We start from the raw sequence: 22,324 nt of genomic DNA, 5'->3' as shown, positions 1-22,324 counted from the left end.
CATGTATGGATGTGAGAGTTGGACTGTGAAGAAGGCTGAGCACCGAAGAACTGATGCTTTTGAACTGTGGTGTTGGAGAAGACTCTTGAGAGTCCCTTGGACTGCAAGGAGATCCAACCAGTCCATTCTGAAGGAGATTAACCCTGGGATTTCTTTGGAAGGAATGATGCTAAAGCTGAAGCTCCAGTACTTTGGACACCTCATGCGAAGAGTTGACTCATTGGAAAAGACTGATGCTGGGAGGGATTGGGGGCAGGAGAAGGGGATGACAGAGGATGAGGTGGCTGGATGGCATCACTGACTCGATGGACGTGAGTCTGAGTGAACTCCGGGGGTTGTTGATGGACAGGGAGGCCTGGCGTGCTGCGATTCATGGGGTCGCAGAGTCGGACACAACTGAGTGACTGAACTGAACTGAACTGAAGTGACTTAGCACACACACACACACACACACACAGCTACCTTCCCATTTGTGGGGTTCTCTCCATGACCCCAGACTTACTTGGGGTTCTGAGGGGATCATAAGGAGGCAAAATTATGGCCCAGGAGAACCATCAATAGTAAAGCAGCCCATGTTCCCGGCTAGAGCAGTGTTTCCGAAAGTGACTTCCAAGGAATGATTTTCTCATGTAAGCCCCATCAAAGTATAATAGACTCAGAGACAAGTGCACACATGTTAGGGAAAGCTCAAAGACTCCGTATAAAGTTAACACATCCATGTAGTATTGGTGTTAGTCGCTCAGACATGTCTGACTCTCTGAGACCCAATGGACTGTAGGCCACCAGGCTCCTCTGTCCACGGGATTCTCCAGGCTGGAGTGGGTAGCCATTTCCTTCTCCAGGGAATCTTCTCCACCCAGGGATCGAACTCATATCACCTGCATTGCAGGCGGACTCTTTAACATCTGAGCCACCAGGGAGGCCTTACACATCCATGTAACCAGCACCCAAATTAGGAAACAGACAATCACCTAAGTATCAGTCTGGGCATTTTGGTTCAACATTATGTCTGAGAGATTCCTCCATACTGCTGTTAAACATTACTTCCTTCCAGTCCCACACATCTTAATTCCTTCTCTGGGTGATGTTTCTAAAGATCGGCTCAAGCGCCTCTGCCTTCATATCTGTGCCTCAGATAAAGTTCTGATGTTCTAACATGTGGTTCTCTCCTGCCTCAGTCCCTGGCTCTCCCTCCCTGACACTCGGGGCTCCTGACCTCCTGTGCTTTTTAAAGTTTATCACCTGAGTAATGCTTGCCTTCTCCCGCCTCTGGATCCTTCAAGCCTTTGGCAGATGTATGGACAGGTCCACGGAAGCAACAATTCTGGGTCCTGTCTGACGTCATTGTTGTGTTCACGCTGTCCACACGTGCAGCCAAGGCTGTGAACCACCATCTCAGACCCGTGTTCTCAAACCCCGTGTACAGAAGCATCACCCGGGTGCTGTCCTAAGTGTGCATCCTCAGGCCCACAGCCTCCAGGAGGTCCGATGCCAGAGACCTGAGGTTGAGACCAGGAATCCATGTCTGTCACAGGCCCCCACATGGTTCCAAAGCTGGTCCACACTCTGTGAGATGCTCTCCTTGGGATAACTCCGGGACCCCATTGTTGGCTCCCTCGGCATGACAGGGAGGGAGCTCAGCTCCCCCCTTTTAAAATATTGAGCTGTCTGTCTGTCTGCCCCCCAGCCTATAGGCTCTGAGACCTTTCCACAGCCTGCTCAGAACTAGTGCAGAGCCTGGACATGATACACACTCAATAGATGCTCATAGAATCACTTCACTGCGCAGTGCTTTTCCGTAGGTCTGCCTTACTTTTCCAACTCTTACATAAAGTATTTAAAAGCATGACCATTCCTTGCCTATAACACTGAACACAGTGACTTCCATACTGTAGGTATTCTGTACATTTATTTTGTATAAGTTAATAGGTGTTACCTACAACCCTTGAGCTGCCGTAGTAGGATTAAAGCTTGAAGCAGGTTGTGAGATCCCTGTTTTACACAATGGGGCTTCTCTGGTGGCTCAGACAGTCAATAATCTGCCTGCAAAGCAGGAGACACGGGTTCGATCCCTGGGTCAGGAAGATCCCCCTGAAGAAGGGACTACCAGCCCATTCCAGTATTCTTGCCTGGACAATTCCATGGACAGAGGAGCCTGGCAGGCTACAGTCCACAGGGTCCCAAAGAGTTGGACACAACTAAGCTACTAACACACTGTCTCTGTCAGGCCTTCTCAGGCGGTGCCAGTGATAAAGAACCCGCCTGCCAATGCAGGAAACATAAGAGACATGAGTTTGACCCCTGGGTTGGGAAGATCCCCTGGAGAAGAGCATGGCAACCCACTCCAGTATTCTTGCCTGGAGAATCCCATGGAGAGGAGCCTGGGGTCACAAAGAATCAGACACGGCTGAAGTAACTTAGCGTATATGCATATCGCCTGTCAGTTCAGAAGTTGCTCAGAATGCAAAAATAGGAGGGACTCAGTGTTACTTTTCAGGCATAAGCAAATGGTTGTTCAACCGGTGTCACAAATTCTGATGCTGGAGTATGGGCCTTGCTCTGATTTAGTTTAGACATGAGAACATCCTTGTTCTAACACATTCTTTCTCTCTCATGTGCCCCGTGAGAGTAAATGCACGGAGAAAGGTCTAACGGGGTCCTTCAGGAAGCATAGCACATTACTGTGGCAGAACCCCTTGCCAAGGTGAGAGCTACTCCACCTGCCAGCCAGCCCTCTGATCACCCTGAAGTTAGCAGTTTACCCACACTTCGGGGTTATCAACACTTTCTGGGTTTATCAACACTTTTTGGGTTTATCAACATTTTTGGGTTAAATGAATTCAGAATCCTGTTCCACCAAAGCACTGAGCTTTTAGCCACAATCAACATCAGGAAATTTCACACTATTAACCTAGTCCACATGTCCAGGGGACCATATGTCCAAAATAAATATGTTCTTAAATTTCTCAAATAAGCATTGACTTTCCTTGAAACTTTCTCCTTAAAACCTGAAAGTCTACATTTCAAGAGTGTATGAATCACTAGCATCTTCTGGCTCTGATTCAAAGCTCTGAACCAATGAAAACTGCCCGTGATGAGATTTTATCAAATGAGTGATGTTCTTTGAATTGTTTGATTCTGAGGAGAACTGTAGTGCAAGGCTTTTCCAACATTGTTGACCATGACTGTCAGTGAGAAATACATTTTGCATTCCAACCCAACACATAACACACACACACACACACACACACACACACTTTCCCCATATTACAGTCACACTGGCATTCTTTTCTGTTCTCTTCCACTCGTGACAGCTTCATTCATAAAGAACCTGGTTCTCAACCTCAGCTGTCTCCTGGAATGACCTGAGAAGTAGTAACAATTTCCCAAGCCTGGGTCCCCTGCCCAGAAATTCTGATTTACTTAGTCTAAGATGTGGCCAGAGCGGTTTGGTCTAAAGTGTCCCACAAATGATTTTACTGTGCAACCCAGATACATAGCCCATGCAGTCAGTCTGGCTGATATTTTAAAAAACATAGACGTTGAGTAATAGTAGACACTAATTTCCAAAGACACTTCTGCAAGCCAACTATTTGCTGAATGAAGAGTGTGCCAAGGAGGGCCATCCTGGGCCTTGGGGAGACAGATGTTGTGGCTGCTGTCTCTGCTCTTGAAGAACTGACAGCCCCTGTTCCCATATGGAATGCTTGCAAGTAGCCAACACTCGGGTCCAAAAACAAAGCTCAGCTAGCACCCAGAAGCCCTTTGTGTCCCTTCCAAACACCACCGGGCAAGACCCACCATTAACCTGACTTCCGACAGCACACGTTCGTTGTGCCTGGTTTCCTTCTTTAAGTGACTGTGATCGTCTCGTGTGTTCTCCGCTGTGTCTGCCTTCTCTGGGCCAACATTCCCTTCCCCCCAGTTATTCTGAGTAGCTGTAGTTCCTTCTCACTGCAGTGCAGTGTTCCATGTCCAATAAGTACATCTCAGTGGGCTTATTCACTTTACTGCGGATGGGCATTCGGGGGCTTCATAGTTCGGGCTTATGGACATTTCCAGTACATATAGTCTGGTGAATATATGCACACATTTCTGTTGGCTACACACCTAGAAATGGAATTTCTGTGCCACAGCTTAAGCACGTGGGCAACATTAAAAGATAGAGTCAAACTATTTTCCAAAGTATTTGCAATAATTTACACTCCCTTCTGCAAAATACTCAGTTGTCCCTCATCTTTGTCAGCACTTGGTACTGTCAGCCTTTTTCATTTTAGCCATCCCAGTGTGTGTCAGCTTTTGCACTGGAAATATATTTAAGTAAGAAAGGCAAGACTTTTAACTGATGTACAGCTATAGCTATATTATAAATAATACATGGATACTCCTCCCTTGACTTGGGGGTCCATACATGTTCCAAACTCTTACTGGAGGTCTACGTGCTCTCTTAGTCATTGCATCTCTTTTTCCTTCCCTTCACCCCTGTCCCATGCCCTTGTCCTTGAATTCTCTGCCTCTGGTCCACAGCCTGGGTCTGACCTGGAGAGACATGCAGCATCTGACTGTGCTTACCTCCAAGCGGAACCAGCTTCACGACGAGGTCCATCAGTGGCGGAGGAATGGGGTCGGCCTGGAGTTTAACCACCTCTTTGGCTATGGGGTCCTAGACGCGGGTGCCATGGTGAAAATGGCCAGAGACTGGAAGACGGTGCCCGAGAGGTTCCACTGCGTGGGCGGCTCCGTGCAGGACCCAGAGTGAGTGGAAAATACCCCGGAGATGCTGCCAGCGCGCTGGCGGCTGTGTCAGATGCCCTCTCTGTGTCCTCCCAAGATGCACTGGGTTTGATTCGGGGACAGCCAGCTTCCAGGCAGAGCTGTAGCTTTGGGCAGTTTCAGAGTATCTAGTCTCCAGAGTCCTAGGGCCTGGAACTTCCATCCCTATTGCCAAGAGGGAGAGATTTACAAAGAGGGACTTTGCTAAGCGGAAGCCCTGCAGCATCTGTGCCTTTGCAGGCTCTGGGCCACAGCAGGTGGGGGCCGTGGGCAGCGTGAGGAGAGCAGGGTGCAGTCGCTGCGTCTTGGCTTACGTTCCCAATTAGCAGAAAGGTGGCACAACCGCAGTGTCGAGGAGAGTGAGCACTGGGGCTCCACTTAGTCGTGGTTTGTGTTGACATCAGACCTTGTTCTCGGCGATGGCCCCGGACAGGAAGACTGGGTTTCTGTTGATCCTCGCACTCTGTGCTTTTGGGGAGAGGGGGGAGGGAGACGGAGAGCGTATGCCAGGATGAATGACCGTCTCCCTCCCAGGTCCAAGTGCACTGAGCGCTCTGTCCTAATTCAGATACTTTCTGGAATTTGGAGCCAGAAGCAACACTGGAAATAGGCCGTCTAATGCCCTCATGTTAGTTAAGGAATCTGAAGCCCTGAAGTGTGACTGTCCCAGAGGCTCACAGCCAGCTGGGGACTTACCCAGTGTTAGCAGCATTATTGTTATTTTTTTAATTTGGAAAAGTCTTTTATTATGTTTCAGTTGTTCAGGTTAAATTCATCTCACTATATATATAGATGTTCTTGCCTATATGTTTCTTACAGGGCTTTATACAAATTCATCAAGAATTTTACCTTTCCCAAGTGATCTTCTGTTGAGACAGTTTTATTCTCAGCAAAATACACATGTACACATATACTATGATAGCAATTTTAAACTTTAAAATATATAGAAATTTCTTAGAAAAAAAAAGGGGACTTCTCTAGTCATCCGTGGCTAGAACTTGGCGCTTCTGCTGCAGGGAACCTGGTTTCGATCCCTGGTTGGGGAACTAAGATCCCACAAGCCACACAGTGTGCCCAAATAATAGAAAAAGAAAGTATATAGAAATGTGTTGGTTTGTGTGGTAAAATACATCTCTCAAGGCCCTACTCCTCAGAGGTTCTGATTTCTGAGATTTTGGATAAGGTCCAGAAGACTGAATTTTGTGGGTGGTCTCAGAAGCATTATTTTAATGAAAGGAAACGTGAGAGCTCTTTTTTATAAAATTTATTTAATTGGAGAATATATTCTGTACAATGCTGTGTAGGTTTCTGCCATACATCAAGGCAAGTCAGTCATGAAAAGTGAAAGAGTTAGTCACTCAGTCATGTCAGACTCTGAGCCCCCATGGACTATCGGCCGCCAGGCTCCTCTGTCCATGGGGATTCTCCAGGCAAGAATACTGGAGTGAGTTGCCATTCCCTTCACCAAGGAATCAAACCCACATTTCTTGCGTTGCAGGCAGGTTCTTTACCATCTGAGCCACCAGGGAAGCCCCAAGTCAGGCATAACTATATATATATATATATATATATATATAACTATATATATATATATATATATATATATAACTATATATATATATATATATATATATATATATATATATATATATATACCCTCCCTTGAGAGCACTTTCACCATGAACTCAGTTGGGCTTCCCGAGGACAGGAGCCTAGCCTTTCCTGTTTTGCTGGTGTGTCCTCGGGGCCTAGAACAGCGTCTGGAATTTAGCAGTCATGGGATCAATATTTGTGGGATGAATGAATGAATGACTATTCAGCCAGCTTCACCTGGGCACAAGGAAGGCATCTAAACAGTGGTGATAGGCAATAGGGCTGTCAGACCAGCCAGGGAAATTTGGAGTGGGGGAGGTTGGGCCTTATTGGAAGGGCTCTGGTCTCCTGGGTGCCCTCTGCCCCCTCGCCCACCTGCCCCCCCACCTGAACTTGATCTCAGGTGCTGATGAGCAAGGTCTGGGGCAGATGCCATGCTGGAAGAACTCAGAGGCTGGGTAGAGAGGTTCCAAGGGCAGCACCCAGGCCAGCTGGGCCTCTGGCAGAAGCAGCCCTTACTGCCAGGAATCAAGCTTCTTTGGGGCTGGCCCCAGGGCTCCATGACCCCCACCCCCACCCCCACCCCCGGCCCCCGGCAGCGGCCAAGTCTACACTGGGCTGCACGGAAAGGGTCTGGGAGCCCCTGAGTGCCAACTGTCGGGTTTATGAGTCTCCTCAGCGCTCATCTTCCCAGAGAAGCAGTCAACTCGAAAAGCAATTTTCTAAAGAGACTCTATCAGGAGAATCCATGAAGAGTGCTTGACTAAAATAAAAGGGAAAAATAAAATTGGCTGTGAGGCATCTGTGCTGGACCATCCAAGTCAGTGAGCAGAGGCAGCCTGGCCCGCCCCCGCAACAGCATGTTCCCCCAGCACCCTGTCCGGCTCAGCCCCCACCCTCCCCTGCCCACTCAGCTCCTTGAGCAGAGTGTTAGTTGCTCAGTGGTGTTGGACTCTTTGCAACCCCATGGACTGTAGCCCACCAGTCCATGTACGTTCCTCTGTCCATGGGAATTCTCCAGACAAGAATACTGGAGTGGGTTGCCATTCCCTTTTCCAAAGGATCTTTCCCACCCAGGGATTGAACCCGGGTCTCCCGCATTGCAAGCAGATTCTTTATTATCTGAGCCACCAGGGAAGCCCCTGAAGGTCGTAACAAACTCTGAATTTTAAGTGAATTTGGAAATCAGCGTTAACCTGAAGAGCAGAAGCCGCTCTATAGAGAGTGGAGGGCATGCTGAACCGCATACCAGTCAGGTGTGGCCATGACCAGCCCCTTCTGAGCCGCAGTCACATTGTTATGCTAGTCATAGCAATCACTTGAGCAATAATTTCTCTTTATCAAAGTACTTAGTGCTGTGAAAGAAAGAGTTCTGAGCTCCTGTCTCGCTCTCAGTTGCCCTGGTGGGACTTAGGTGCTGACAGTTGTTTTTGTTTTCTTGGAGAGATGATCTCAGGAGACACAGGTGAGGAGGAGGCGATGTAGACAGGGAGAGAGCGCAACCCAATAGAGAAGACACTGAGGATGCACTGACTGGCACCTCGCTTCCCTGGGCAACTAGGCTCAACCCCACTGGGGACACTGAGTAGTCCCCACCAGCAGTGAGGAATGCAGGCTGTATTGACTCACCTCCTCCTGTCAATCATTTTCCCTTCCAGATCAAATCCCTGACATTTTGCCATCAGGGTCCACAGGGGCCTAGGCTGCAAGAGAACCCAGCAGAGACCTGGGAAAAGTGGGAAGGGGCTCAACTGCATCGGCCGCATCCCACATCCAAACAGATCAGAGACTGCAGGTGACTTTCTCAGGGTCACACAGCTGGTATAATAATTAACCCCAGAGTCCCTGCTCTCCCCAGAGCGGCCTTCAAAACCCCTAGGAATCCCCAATCAGTTCAGTGATCAAGACTCCAACTTCCAATGCAGGGGGCGTGGGTTTGATCCTTGGTCAGGGAACTAAGGTCCCACATGCCCCAGGATGCAGCCAAAATTTTTTTAAAAAACAACAAAACACCCTGGAATAGTGTCCCCACCCCTCACTGTATCTCCTCACCACTCTGCCCTCAGGAAAATTCCAACCACTGGCAAGCTGGTGCTGACGCTCACGACCGATGCATGCGAGGGGAAGGAAAACTTTGTCCGCTACCTGGAGCATGTCCAAGCAGTTGTCACGGTCAACGCAACCAGGAGAGGGGACCTGAACATCAACATGACGTCCCCCATGGGCACCAAGTCCATCCTGCTGAGCCGGCGCCCCCGGGACGACGACGCCAAGGTGGGCTTCGACAAGTGGCCTTTCATGACCACCCACACTTGGGGGGAGGATGCCCGGGGCACCTGGACCCTAGAGCTGGGCTTTGTGGGGAGTGCACCCCAGAAGTGGGTGCTGAAGGAGTGGACGCTGATGCTGCACGGCACGCAGAGTGCCCCCTACATTGACCAGGTGGTGCGGGATTACCAGTCCAAGCTGGCCATGTCCAAGAAGGAGGAGCTGGAGGAAGAGCTGGACGAGGCGGTGCAGAGAAGCCTGAAGAGCATCCTTGGCAAGGACTAGCTCCCGGGCCCCCTCCCCTGTCCCCACCGCCCCCTCCAGGCGCCTAGCAGTCACCCTCTCCCTACACCAGCGATGCCCACGTCTAGATCTGAAGCTTTGCTCACTGTCAGTGATTCTTTTCACTCCCATGGAAGCAACCTTTTCTATTCTGTGCCCTAAATACAGTGCTCCCACCCACACCTCTGTCCTGTTTGTGACTCCAAGGTCTTCATTTCTATCCTTCAGATAGGTGATATTGTGCCAACCAACCCAGGACAGCTCTCCCCCTCCATTTCTTTCATAGAAGAGAAGAGAATGCATTTAAATAAGCCAGGCCTGGGGACTCCAAGGATGTTTTATTCACGATCTCAAGGGAGGACCCGTTATGTAAAAGGAGGAGCCAGGTTTATGACAGAGGTGAGCTCTGAGTCTCTTCAAGCCCAAATGCTGTAAATCCTTCGGGGAGAGATGTGTTGACTTTTAGCAAGATTTTCCAGGGATGTAAATGAAGGTGGCGTGAATCACAAGGTCCCCTAGTTACCAGATGGGGAGGAGAGAGTCCAAAAGCATGGACACAGGAAATCGCGCCACCACAGTCAGCACTGTAGCTTGTCTCGCTCGCCAGTGTAATAGGCATAAGGTCTCAGTGGCCTGGCTGCCTTTTCATCAGCCGCTGCTCTGAGTTATGGTAAACTCTGGGAGATGCCCCCTTCACTCTCCATGTGCCTAGCCTTTCTCCACCCCCATAACTATGGGCTCCTCCCATAGTTATGCAAAAGAAAAAAAAAAAAGGAAGGCAGGATGGAGACACATCCAGGAAAGAGTAGCTTAGTAGTTCTTAGCACAGGGATGTTCCTTTCTGACGCTGCTCTGGGGCTTCTTAATCTGATGGAGGGGAGAGAAGGTGAGCATTTTCTAGAGCTTTCCATACATAATTGGAGGAAAACAGCTTCTGCAGTTGATGAGTTGGGGAAATGGCCTCTGTTCTGGAAGAGGTATGTGAAGGCAAGGGGTCAGGTTTGGAGAGGTGGGCAGCCACTTCACAGGAACCCCCATTTGTATGGAGCCCCTTCCCACGGAAGGGGGAAAAGCCAGCTCATCTCCCCGTAACTTGAGACCCAAAGGAGGCAGAAGCCCTTCGCACGGAAACCACTACAGTCAGCTACAATTGTGGCAGCCAAGCAGTCCAGGAGGGCTTTAACCTGCAACCCAAAGGTGACATGCCCCCTTCCCCCGGTCACCCCCAGAGACAGCATCTTATCACCAAGTAGAAAGGCTTTCTTAGAGGCTGTCACTTTGTTCTCCTACCCAAGGAATAGCTCACCAGTACCCACCCGACACCCCAGAACTGATGTGTTGGTTTGATTTGATTCCCAAGAACTGATCCACCCCTTCTGGCTACATTTCTCCCTTCCCGTGGGAGCAGCCTGGAGTTCCTCACCTCTAAGTTGGCAACACAGAGCAGGAGGGCCCTTCCTTGAAGGCGGAAAAGCCTGGAAAACCCATGTTCTTTCTTTTCTCCCATGTTGGCATGGATTTCTACCTTCTCTAACACCATATGATCTTCTCTACAGAATGCTTTATGATGTAATAATATTTATGATTTTTAAAAGAAATTTATTACATGTTGCAAAGGTCTTTTTAAACCAGTTTAAACTTAAAGCAAAAATAAATGGAAATCATCAAAATTTCATTTCTCATTAACAGTCTAAAAATAAACCAAAGGACATTAAGTGTGCATGTATGTTTAAGTGCACACAGAAATATATATACATATGTAGACTAATATACGTGTGTATATATGTGTATATATCTTTATATACACTTGTATAACTGTATATACACACCTATACCTAAAATGTGTGTATGTGTATTTACTGAAGAAACACATTCATTTCTAAAAGCATATTCAGAGGATAATAAATGATTCTGGCTGAAGAAAAAGGCCAGTGGAAATTCAGGTGAAATGTTCATGAATTCCCATTACTTCACCTCTGTGATTTTGCACCTTTCTGTATAAACTTTAAGTATCTTATATAGCAGCACAGAAACAAAATGGTTGTCCATATTTTCACAGTTGTGGTCTAATTTATGAAATTAGAGAGTAACTTATCAGCTTCTTAATAGATATGGCAAGTTTTGATATGAGTATACAGTACATAAAATATATATAGTGCTGTTTAAAAATATCTGGTCTCTATTCCATTTTTTGCATCAGTATTAACACTAAAATATGTTCAGCTAGTGAGGTTTTTATGATATCCTGATTCTAATGCAAGAGATAGTTATTTATAGTCATTTATTTTAAAAAAATAAAATAAAATAATAATCACGTTGACATTGTTATTCCCTGTGACAACATTTTACAAGTAAATTTAAAAATACATGATGTAAATTAGGAGATTCAACAATAAAACATTACCTTCCAGAAATTATGTGGGATGTGATATGTATTACATAACAACACTTCCATCCATTCTGGGAGAGAAAATTAAAAGTTGCCAGAGAAAGAGCTAAGAAGCTTGCTTTCATAAATATGCATGAAAGATTTAAAATTAGCAAATAAACCATACACAAATCATGATCTACAGCAGCAGTTTTCAGACTCAGGTTATACCACACTGGCAGTTGTCATATAAATTTAGGAAGTTAAAACCAGCATTTTGGAGTAGAGTAGGATAGCATAATAACAGATATGCATATTAACAATAACAATTGTTTCCTGATTTGTTTTTTCCAGAAATGTGTGTGTGTGTCTGAGTGTATTTGTACTACATTTCTTATTGGAGTCATGGCCGAAGATCTTTCAGAACGCTCTTCTAGAATATATTCGCCAAGCTAGACCAGTACTACTGTAGTAAAAGAGCCCTGAGATGTCAGAGGTCTCACACAACAAAGGTGTGTTTATCATTTACACAAATTTCATAGAGGATCTGGGTAACTCCCCAAGACCATAGATTGCCATGGAGTGACTCAGAGATTCAGGCTGCTCCAACCTTCACCCTTAGGTTTGGCATAACAGCACGAGGCTGTGACGGTCAGTGGGCAAGAGAAAGAACCCATGAACGCTCACACCCTCTTCTACGTTCAGTATGGAGGAGACGCACAAGTCATTTGACATAGTGTGCGCTGGCCAGTCCTGGTCAATGATGCTGCTACACAGGAAGCAACTGAGAGATAACAGGACAACTAGTAGAATCCTCAGTGAGCACCGGGGTCTCTACCACAGAGAGGACTTGATAATCCCTTAAAACATATTCTTACATAATGATTTACATGGAAACCTGTTCATGAAAAGTCTCTCAAATGGCTCCACCCATGTGACCACACACTATTCTAGCAAATCTGGAGAGTTATTTATAAAAATACAAACATCTTACATTTATCATATTTGTTGTAAAAACAATTTTCAGTTTTGTCCTGTGATCCACTACTTACAAAACCCAACTAGTAAAATCTTTAAAAAAAACCTGTGGCTAAAAACACATCAGTTCAGTTCAGTTCAGTTCAGTCACTCAGTCGTGTCTGACTCTTTGCGACCCCATGAATCGCAGCACACCAGGCCTCCCTGTCCATCACCAACTCCCGGAGTTCACTCAGACACACGTCCATCGAGTCAGTGATGCCATCCAGCCATCTCATCCTCTGTCGTTCCCTTCTCCTCCTGCCCCCGATCCCTCCCAGCATCAGAGTCTTTGCCAATGAGTCAACTCTTTGCAGGAGGTGGCCAAAGTACTGGAGCTTCAGCTTTAGCATCATTCCTTCCAAAGAAATCCCAGGGCTGATCTCCTTCAGAATGGACTGGTTGGATCTCCTTGCAGTCCAAGGGACTCTCAAGAGTCTTCTCCAACACCACAGTTCAAAAGCATCAATTCTTCGGTGTTCAGCCTTCTTCACAGTCCAACTCTCACATCCATACATGACCACAGGAAAAACCATAGCCTTGACTAGACGGACCTTAGTCAGCAAAGTAATGTGTTTGCTTATGAATATGCTATCTAGGTTGGTCATAACTTTTCTTCCAAGGAGTAAGCATCTTTTAATTTCATGCTGAAATGCATAAGATTCAATCTGATCTTTTGACAGACTGAATGCTGCTTTTCAACACTTAAGTCCAAAGAATGATTTTCCAAAGATAAAATTTAAAAACTGATAATTCTTGGGACTACCCTGGTGGTTCAGTCGTTAAGACTTCATCTTCCAATGTAGGGGCTGAAGGTTCAATCTCCTGGTTGTGGAGCTAAGACCACACATGACTCAGGGCCAAAAAACCAAAACATGCAACAGAAGTGATATTGTAACAAATTCGGTAAAGACTTTAAAAATAGTCACATCAAAAAATATTTTTTAAAAAACTGATAATTCTTACAGACTCACTACCATGCATCATTGTTGCCGTCACTTATAAATTATGAAGAGTGGTTTTCATGAGAGTGATGCCTTCATGGGTTGGCATCACCTGAGAACCACACGTTACAAAATGTTTAGGAAACACAGCCAAGCATTTCCTATTTAGAGAGAAAAGTGCATCAGGAGGATTGGTGAACTCATAGCCAGAGTAAGTTTTTGGATTGGGGAGGGAGGTGGGAGGGGGGTTCATGTTTGGGAACACATGTAAGAATTAAAGATTTTAAAATTAAAAAAAAAAAGAGTCTAATTTGATAGAAATTTCTAGAACTCAGAATGCCAAGATTAGAGACACTGGCAGTGAGAGAGGACAAGGGGGCTGTAAAACACTGGGAGTTTGCCGTAAACACAAGCACAGGCTGGGTCTTGGGCCAGCGAAGGTGATTTGATTGTAGCTGCCATGTGGTCTTCTGTCAAAGAAGGACCAGTTGCAGTTGCGGTGGGGCGGCAGGGGAGCGGCGGGGGAGCGGCGGGCATGCAGCACGTGAGAGCTTGGGAAGTGCAGAGTCATGATGGAAGCTGGGGACAGTATCTGAGTGCTCAGTGTAGGGGAACACAGAGGCCGGTATAAAGGGGGATTCTAGCCTCTGAAGAACTGACGTCAGTTGAGGACCGGGCACAGGGAGGCCAGCCCTAGGCGAGCTCCTGGAAACCCCTCCACCTGCCAACGGTGAATCCAAGCCCACGCACAGCCTCCCAACACCTTATTCAGCTTCCCAAGGACACTGGCACCGGGCGAGAGGGTGACCAGCACCTGGACGTCTAGGAAAGAGGCTCCCTCTTTGCTTTACAAATTAATCAACTCCTACTTGAGTTGGTCCACTGGTCTCTTGTGCATTTCATTGCCAAGAGTTCCTTTCCTTGGGTTCAAGCACCTCTCTGTTGAATTTGGTTTTGAGCTTACAAGGGGCCAGGAATCAAAATCTGACCTGAGGTAAATTTCCCAAGCTAGCCTGCCAGCTTCATTTTTCTTCTAGAACTGAGAAGACATGCACTGTCAATCTGGGGATAGAATAAACTGACGATGGAGAAATGCGCCCAGCCCCAGAGATGAAGACGCTAATATTCAGTCCTGGGCAGTTTGGGATGGGATGGCGGTGATTAGAAATCTCAGCCCACAGGGTTTTAGATGCCCAAACAGCCAAATGAGGCTGGGAATTCCTTAGTTCTAAAGTGAACTAAGTTCCACCAGTTCCCACCTGGATGGCTTCAGGCCACCCCACCTTCACAATCCCAGCGTGGCAGTCTCAGGTCCTAGTGCCCTGAAAGATGTCCTGGTTCACCCAAGAGGACAGCCATGGGCTTCTCCAAGCTGGATGGAAGACAGAGACTGCAACTTCTCTTTTTCTTTTTTGACCCTATGTCCTGGAACTGGCCACAGGTGACAGATAAGCTGCCAGGTAACTCCCTGTCACAAGCATGCTAGCATGCAGGTGAAGGTGAGTTATTGACGAAGGATGTATCTCCTGATAGAATATACATCTCCACTCAAAACCCCATTTATGTGAGTAAAACATAGGTCCGCATGGTTTCTCTGTGGCATTTATTTGCTTTCATCCAAGCACGAGGGATCAGAGCCAAGCATTTGCAGTAACTGTGGTACTTGAACGATGCTCTTCATCATCAATGTGCCAAGTGCCATACAAGCTTTGAGGTGACTTTACTCACCACCAACGGTCCAACTACAAGCCCAGGATGCAGTACTTTAGGATAAATTTGATCATAATGGTTGCTTGGAGATTCTTTCTTACGATAAAGCTTCAAGTCAAGGAGAGACCTAAATGGAATTTTCCAACATGAAAAAGAAAGGGACAAAACCAGCAGCAATGCCAGGTAAGCCGTATCTTCTGATGCAAGTTGACTTTTTTATGAGACTTTGTTGGTGCGTGTGCCCTACAGCAGGGATCAGCAAACTACAGACCAGGGCCCAATCTAGCCCCCTGCCTGGTATATAAATGTAAATATTCTTGTTTTGCAAATACAGTTTTATTGAAAGCCATCACATCTATTTGCTTTTGTGTTGTCTGTGGCTGTTTTGAGGCTAACATGGCAGAGTTGAGTAGTTATTAATACAAAAGAGCCCGAACAGCCTATAATCTGGCAGAAAAAGAAAAAGTTTTCCAACCTTTACCCTGTATCTCTCTCCTCGGACAGCCCCATAGGTCACCATTCACACCAAGCATGCTCTCTCTGTTGGGGGTGTCCTCTGGCTGCAGAGGTGCACAGGACCTCACGTGCAATAGGCAGAAAAGCCAGAGAATCAGTGCCCCAGAGCCATGCTCACCTGGAGAAGGAGGGGGAGCTGGTCCACAGACACCCCAGCTTCCTCATCTCCTGTAGGGATGACTGATGATGCTCTACCTGGCCTCTTCCCTCCAAGTGGAGCACAAAGCAATAGCCTGAAGTTAGTGCAGCCTGAAACACCACTGGTGATATTAACAGACAGAACTGAGTATAAGGCACTATTTGCTGTTGTTTAGTTGCTAAGTCATGTCTGACTCTGCGATCTCATGCACTGTAGCCCACCAGGCTTCTCAGTCCATGGGATTTCTCAGGCAAGAATACTGGAGTGGGTAGCCTTTTCCTTCTCCAAAAGCACTATAAGCAGAGTATAGAGAAGCATTATCTTCTTAATTAGAAAAGCAGAAGAGACCACTAATGCACCACATGGACCAAGCACCTGCATCGAACAAGCAGGCTTGCTGGATGTGGGGGACAGACATCACCACCCCTAGCAGGGGGTGCCACCCAGAGGTGGGGCGTGAGCACCCCTGGCAGGACGCCCTGGAAGAGCCAGGCCTCTGAGGGGACTGTAGTGAGGCCGCTTCTGCAGATGTTGGAAAGACTGGGAACTGGCTTCAGCTGTTGCTCAGGGAAGGAAGTGCCATGACCAGGATGAAGTAGCAAATGAGGACCACAGTCTCTCTCTTCTCGCCTTCCCTCTCCCCTACCAGGGGGATGATGGCATATCAGGGACAAGACCGCAGCTTCACACCCCTGGCACCCACCGGAGCATAGACAGGCTGGCTTGGCGCTAAGAGCCAGGGCTTTCTAATAGCATGCCCAGACCCTGTGATCACCACTCTATAAACCACCAGCACCTGAGATCTTGTTTAGGGTCTGCCTGGGGGCAATCCCACCTAACTGAAACCTCCATGAATCCCCACCTTGATACCAAACCTCCTTCACTGGAGATTTTCTTGGGGATCTCTGGGGTTGCAAGAACAGAAACGAATTCTGACTCATAAAGACACGGAAGCTGCATGTCCAAAACAGGCAGTGTAGCACTCAGAACTGAAGGGAAGCCTAAAGAGCCAGCCTGAACCAGCCTGGAAAGGGACAGAGGCTGTAGCGAGCCCCGGGACCGGGAGGCATAGTGCGGACCATGGGGACCACATCAGGACTCCCCGATCACAGGGCGGCTCCTTCATGTTCATCTTGGCTCCGCTGGACTTGGATCTCCTATTCCAGCAGTGGGTCTGGTTTGGGACACTTGCCCACCCACAGTGAGAGGAAGGCGGGGTGTCTCGTGGGTCTGATCAGGGCTGTAACTTGTGTGAAAGAGCAGCTCCTCAGGACAAGATCAGGGCTGCCCCTACCCAGCAGTGGGGAAGGAGCGGTGTTTGCTGGGCAGATGCCAACCAGCCATCTCAGAAGCTGACTCTGAGACAGGAGTCAAGGTCAAGTCATTTATTTGGAAGGAATCATCTTTATGTAGGGAAGTAGGCAGTGGGACAGAAGAGGAGGGGTCCCATTTGGGCCACAGGGATGAGTGGGTCTCTCCACCCGCATCTGCAGCTGACACCCACTGGAGACCATGTACAACAAGCCTCCGGGTGGTCCCAACAGAGGCGCAAGAGAGCTGGGGAGTCCATGCACCTGGGCATCACCATTCTAGATGAGGGCCACTCTCAGAGCCCCAGTACTGCCAGCCTGCCCAGTGTGTGGGCCGAGCTCACTCCTGGGGCTGCAAGAACCCCTGGCAGAGTCACACGTGCCTGCTCTGCTGCTTGTGCCTGAACCAGACACGCGGGGGCCTGAGCCAGACCGGCGAGGGCGGCAGGACCAACCTGGGGGCCAGCTCCTAAGTGCAGCTGAAACAACAGCTGTTACTGGTCACCGTGACTCAAACGCTTGGAAAATGGTAGGTCCTGGCAACTGGGAGGCAGTTTCTTTATGGAGGAGGTGGCTCTGGACAGTCTCGGTCCTGGGCTTGAGGCTGAGTCAAAGAGGAGACCAGCCTCCTCCTGCTCCCTGATACAGCAGTCCGGACCAGTCATTCCAAGCACTAGCACTCTGGGGTCTCAGTGTTTGGCAAAGCTACAGCGTTCTCCTGTCATCCATGTTGTTGGGGAACCTGCTTTGGGCCCCTGTGTTATCTTTTTTATACAAACTTCAGTGCTTGTTTTCAGAGACCTCAGGAAAGGAAAGCCCAGGAAATGAACCCATTCTGCAGCTCTCCCGGGGAAAACAGACCAGGTAGGAAAAGTGCAGAGGAGCAGCCAGGAAAATGACCGAGTGGGGCGCTGGGGCAGGGGGAACGGGCAGGGGGGCAGGGGGAGCGGGGCGTCGAGGGTCAGAGAGCCCGCCCAGACCCCAAGGCGCTCACCGCAGGCTTCCCTGCACTTCACACTGCAACCCTGGCTTCAAGCAACGGGGGCTCCATGAGACGCTGCTCATCTGGCCCCTTGGTCCCCCTGGACCTACCGCCTTCCTCCCCGCCTCCGGATTCTCCCACACTCCCCCCTTTATTTGTCTTCCTTGAACAGCCTAGTCCGTTCCTGCCCCAGAAAAGGCACGGAAGTAATAAACCCACCGGGCTCATATTTCTCGGTTCTTTCACCTGCCCTGGAGTCTAAAGGTGCCCAGGGATGAAAGGTGCTTGGAGTCTGGGTGGTGCACGGTTGAGACTGCGAAACCACCTACCACGGCTGTGGGTTGGGCTTTGCCAGCCGGCACCGCCCTGGAATGGGCGGAGCCGGGTCCCTCTGGGGGCGGGGCTTGAGTTGAGGGCCCCGTTTCCCGGGAGACGGCCGCGCGGAAGAGGCGGGGCTAGGGCCTCCTGGCTCCCGGGGCCGCGACCTGAAACCAGGGCCTCCGACAGTCGATCAGTAGTAGAGCAGAAGAGGGCGCCAGAGGCCAGCGGCTCCGGACCGAGCAACTCTAGTCGTGGGGACGGGCGACGGAACGGAATGAGGCTTGGGAGAGGCCGGTCCGAGGGACAGGCTGGAGGCTGGCCTGTGAGACCCGGAAGCTGGCGAGGCGTCGGGGGTGTGCCCGGCCCTGGGCGACCAGTAGTATACCAGTAACCCAGCGCTCCGAGCTGTGGGTCCCGCAGGTCCAAGGTGCGACCGCGCGTCTGGGGGGCAGCGGCGTTGGCGGGCCATGCCTGGGGACTCCCAGTCGCTGTGGGAGCTGGTGGAAGAGCATGTTCCGCTCCCGAAGCGGCCCGAAGTGAAGAGGATTCTAGGGGAGACGACAGTGGATCTGAGCCTGGAGCTACGGGCAGAGGCGGGGCGTAGGAAGGTGGGCCCCACGGCAGACCTGTCCCACGACTCGGATGCTTTTCTCACCTTCTAGGGGTCCCTAGTCCTGCCCAGTAACTCTCGAGCTCTTGTCGGATCTCACTGTCCGCCCAGTCCTCTCCAATTTAACTGCCCGGCCCCTCATTCCCCCAGCTTCCTTGCCTCCCTTCACTTCCCTCCGCAGTCACCGAGGTGCCCCAGCTCTCCTTGCAGGTAGTGATCTATCCAAGCCTCTGGATCGCGCCCCACCTCTGACCTCTCCTCCCTTCTGGCACCACCGCCCCTCTTAAGAGATCTTGTGTGCCAGGAACTGCGGCAGCTGCTCCAAGGTCTCCGCCGGAAGGCCATCTGTGAGGGCAGGTTGGAGCTCCAGACCTGGGTCTGGGCCCTGTCTCCAGAACTCAGATGGGCTAGCCTGGCAACTGGGGGCCAGGGTCGCCTTTCCTGTGGTTCCCTGGAAGGAGCCCCTGAATTGCCTTTATGCATCTTCTGCAGGGACCAGACTCAAGCTTGGGTCCAGTATAGCCCCAGGGTCCTGCGCTTTGCCTTGGAGGAGCCCAGGTGTGATTTGCCAGAACAGGAGATATTCCAGATGAGAGCTGGTGAACCCAGGTATAGTAGTAGGAGAGGCGGGATCTGTCCTTGCTGGGCAAAGGACCCCAGCCAGCTGGTAGGTCCCACCTGCGGGCATGGAGGAGTTCCTGGTCTGGGACTGACACTTCTACAGCCACCTGTGGTAGAAGTCAGCCCATGAGGGCTGCAGAGGCCCAGGAAACATGTGTCAATCCTGGGAGCTTGGTTCGAGCTGGCTTTTAGAGTACGAGGAACAGATTTCCAGACAGATACAAAGAGAAGCGCTTTGCAGGAAGAGGGAGAAGTACACGCAGATATGAGTGGAAGGAAGGACTTCATCCAGGGGTCAGGTGTCCCTCAGGCTGGGATAGCCAGGCTGTGAGGACTGGGTTAAAGAGGGCCAGGGACTGAATGAGATAAATCAGCAGCAGCGTGTTCATCACTGAATGGTAGCAACTTATGTCTCACACGTCCTTATGAAGGGGGTAATGTCCCCATTTTGCAGATGAGGATACTAAAGCTCATAAAGGATGATTGACTTTCCCAGACTCACACCAAGGAAAAGGTGGCAGAACCCATGCGCAATCCCAGGCTCCAGATCTCCTTTTAGTGCCATGTTGTGTTGCCTTTGTGAGAAAGCACAAAATTGTCTAGGAGAACTGGCGTTTGTGTCCTGAAGGCCTGGGGTGAAGCAGCATGGGAGAGTGAGGTTCACTTCATCTGCCAGCAGCTGTCACTGGGACCTCAGCATCATCAAGGACCAGCTGAACGTGGCCCACACTGACCAGGCTGCTGGACACCTGCGGTGAGGCCCCCAAGTGTGTGCAGTGAAGGTGGAGACAGGGAGGGTGGGACTGTGGATGGACCCTGATGTACTGGGACTACTGGGAGGAGAAGGGAGTGAACACACCTGGCTGGGAGACCCAGGAGAGTGGGGCTGAGGTGGAAAGGGCAGGATGCTGATGAGGTTGCTGCCAGGAATCAGTCAAGTACAGATGCCTACAGGGGCCTTGGCCTGAGGACTTTTATCCTGGGAGGTAGGGAAGAGATGACACACAGAAGAGTTTTTAAAGCAGGGGCAGGGCTGTGACGCAGGAGAGAATGGAGGCAGGAGGACCCACAAGTCTAGTCATATCATGTAGAAGAGAGAATGCTGCTCCTCAGGGTGGGCCCTGGGAGGCGGGCAAGGAGAGAGGACACACCCTGCCCAGGAAGAGGCTGGCAGGGCTGCAAGGCTGTGCTGGAACAGCATGCGGGCAACAGAGGCAGAGGTGGACTGAGATAGGAGGGCCTAGAGGAGGCTCCTAGGGTGGCCAGAGGTGGGGACCTCATGCAGGGCTCCGCTGACGCCCGGGTCTGCAGCGCTGCCTCCGGTGCTGCACTGTCCATGTCCCAGGGCCCGCCTAGAGGAAGAGTGCCATGCGCTAGAGAGGGAGATTCCCATCCTGCAGGTAAGCTGCAATCCTGGGCCACCCTGCCCCCAGCCCTTCTGCTGAGCGTAGACGCACCAGTGTCTCACCCAGGGTGTGAGATTCACACACATGTGTCTCTGTGTTCTCTGCCTGCAGAGGTTGTGTGAACCCTGGGTCCGTTTTTCCTGTGTGTACACTTACGTGTGTGATCCTTAAGTACGTGAACCCATATTCCAGTTGAGTCCCTAAGTCCGAGGTCAGCACTTTTAGATCAACTGTTGGGTCTGCCTAGGTCTTTTGCCTCCTTCTCTTCCCCAAGTCTGGGTTCAGGCCTGCCACTCCCTTGCCAAGCTCAGCTTTTCAGGGAGAGGCTGGTGTTCCTCTCAGGAGTCCCCCCAGGTGGTTGGGAGGAAGAGACTGCACGGGCTGGTTCCTGCGCCCCACCGTGGGGATTCTGGCCTGGGCACCCTGCCCAGTCCTGCCCTGTCCCTGCCGTAAAGCCAGGTACTGAGCCAGCTCTCCCTGCAGCACTGCCTGGAAAACGAGTATTCAGGGGCCCCTCAGCCCTCTGAGGCAAACCTAGAGCCCACCCTGGCAGGTGAGGACCCTAGCAGGCCCCAGAGCACCCAGCGCTCCGCTCCCACTTGCCCCCACCCCGTCCCACCTTGCTATTGTAACACAGCCTGGAAGACTGGGTGCTGTGTCTCAGGCAGAACCTCTCCTCCAGAGCTAAAGGGACAGAAGGCAGCCATGCAACAGCAGCTTCAGGCACCCCTGAGGCCTTCCTATTTCTCCCCCAGGCACAGGTAACCCAGAGCAGACAGACAGCTGGATGCGGCAGGCTGAGTGGCAGGCCACGGTCCCCTCACAGCTACTCCTTCCCATTCAGGCCACAGCTCTTGGAGTCCTCCAGCCGGGGCACCCGACTCCTGCCTTGCCTCCATGGGGCTGCTGGAGTTTGGGCCAGGCTTCTCCAGTGCTGCCTGCCTGCTCCCCCTCTGGAACGCTGCCCCAAACCTGCCACTGGGGATGGAAGAGTCAGTGCCTCCTCGGGAAAAGGCCAGCTTCTGCTCTGATGTCCAGTGCAGCGCCCCAGGCCCCAACCTGAAGGGCTGCTCAGGAAGGAGGCTTCAGCTTCCGATGGAACTCGTCCTGTCTGCTACTGCTCTCTTTCAGCTGCCAGCGTCCAGCCCACTTCACATCTAGTCTAGGATGAGCCCTCCCCAGGATTCCACTGCTGTCAGTCTGTCTGTCTGTCTGCCCCCACCCTACCTTCTCACCAGGACCTCAGTGTCCGGTCCTGACTGTCACAGCCTCTGGCCTTTCTCCTCCCAGGCATCCCCCCAAAGGCCTGGGAGGAGGAGGTCTTGTCCCAACCCTGACTCATGTCCCCCTGGAGGACCCAGACAAAGCACAGCAGCAGCTCAGAAACAGGAATAGAAATTTCATTAAAACCTATGGACTTTAAAATCCTAGTGGTACGCAGATGGTTGGGGGTGGGAGGCACAC

General features: G+C 50.3%; 2 protein-coding genes across 2 annotated transcripts in view; both read left to right on the top strand.

Annotated features, from left to right (window-relative positions):
* Positions 1 to 8,919, top strand: part of LOC128058040 (neuroendocrine convertase 2-like) — a 58,659-nt gene extending 49,740 nt beyond the window's left edge. The window contains 2 exon segments of the mRNA XM_052650423.1: positions 4,528 to 4,755; positions 8,433 to 8,919. Coding sequence (XP_052506383.1) covers positions 4,528 to 4,755; positions 8,433 to 8,919 — 715 coding nt within the window.
* A 9,771-nt stretch (positions 8,920 to 18,690) lies between these two features.
* LOC128058803 (coiled-coil domain-containing protein 24-like) lies at positions 18,691 to 21,891 on the top strand. Its single transcript, XM_052651273.1, is given in 8 exon segments — positions 18,691 to 18,851; positions 19,032 to 19,190; positions 19,326 to 19,442; positions 20,131 to 20,208; positions 20,800 to 20,854; positions 21,344 to 21,413; positions 21,543 to 21,621; positions 21,705 to 21,891. Coding segments are annotated over 8 exon segments (906 nt in total).
* Positions 21,892 to 22,324: the final 433 nt, after the last annotated feature.

This window comes from Budorcas taxicolor, chromosome 13 (genome assembly GCF_023091745.1).
Source record: "Budorcas taxicolor isolate Tak-1 chromosome 13, Takin1.1, whole genome shotgun sequence".
Lineage (NCBI taxonomy): Eukaryota > Metazoa > Chordata > Mammalia > Artiodactyla > Bovidae > Budorcas > Budorcas taxicolor.
The sequence above is the reverse complement of the archived record's forward strand: the minus strand, read 5'-3'. Positions and strand labels throughout refer to the sequence as shown.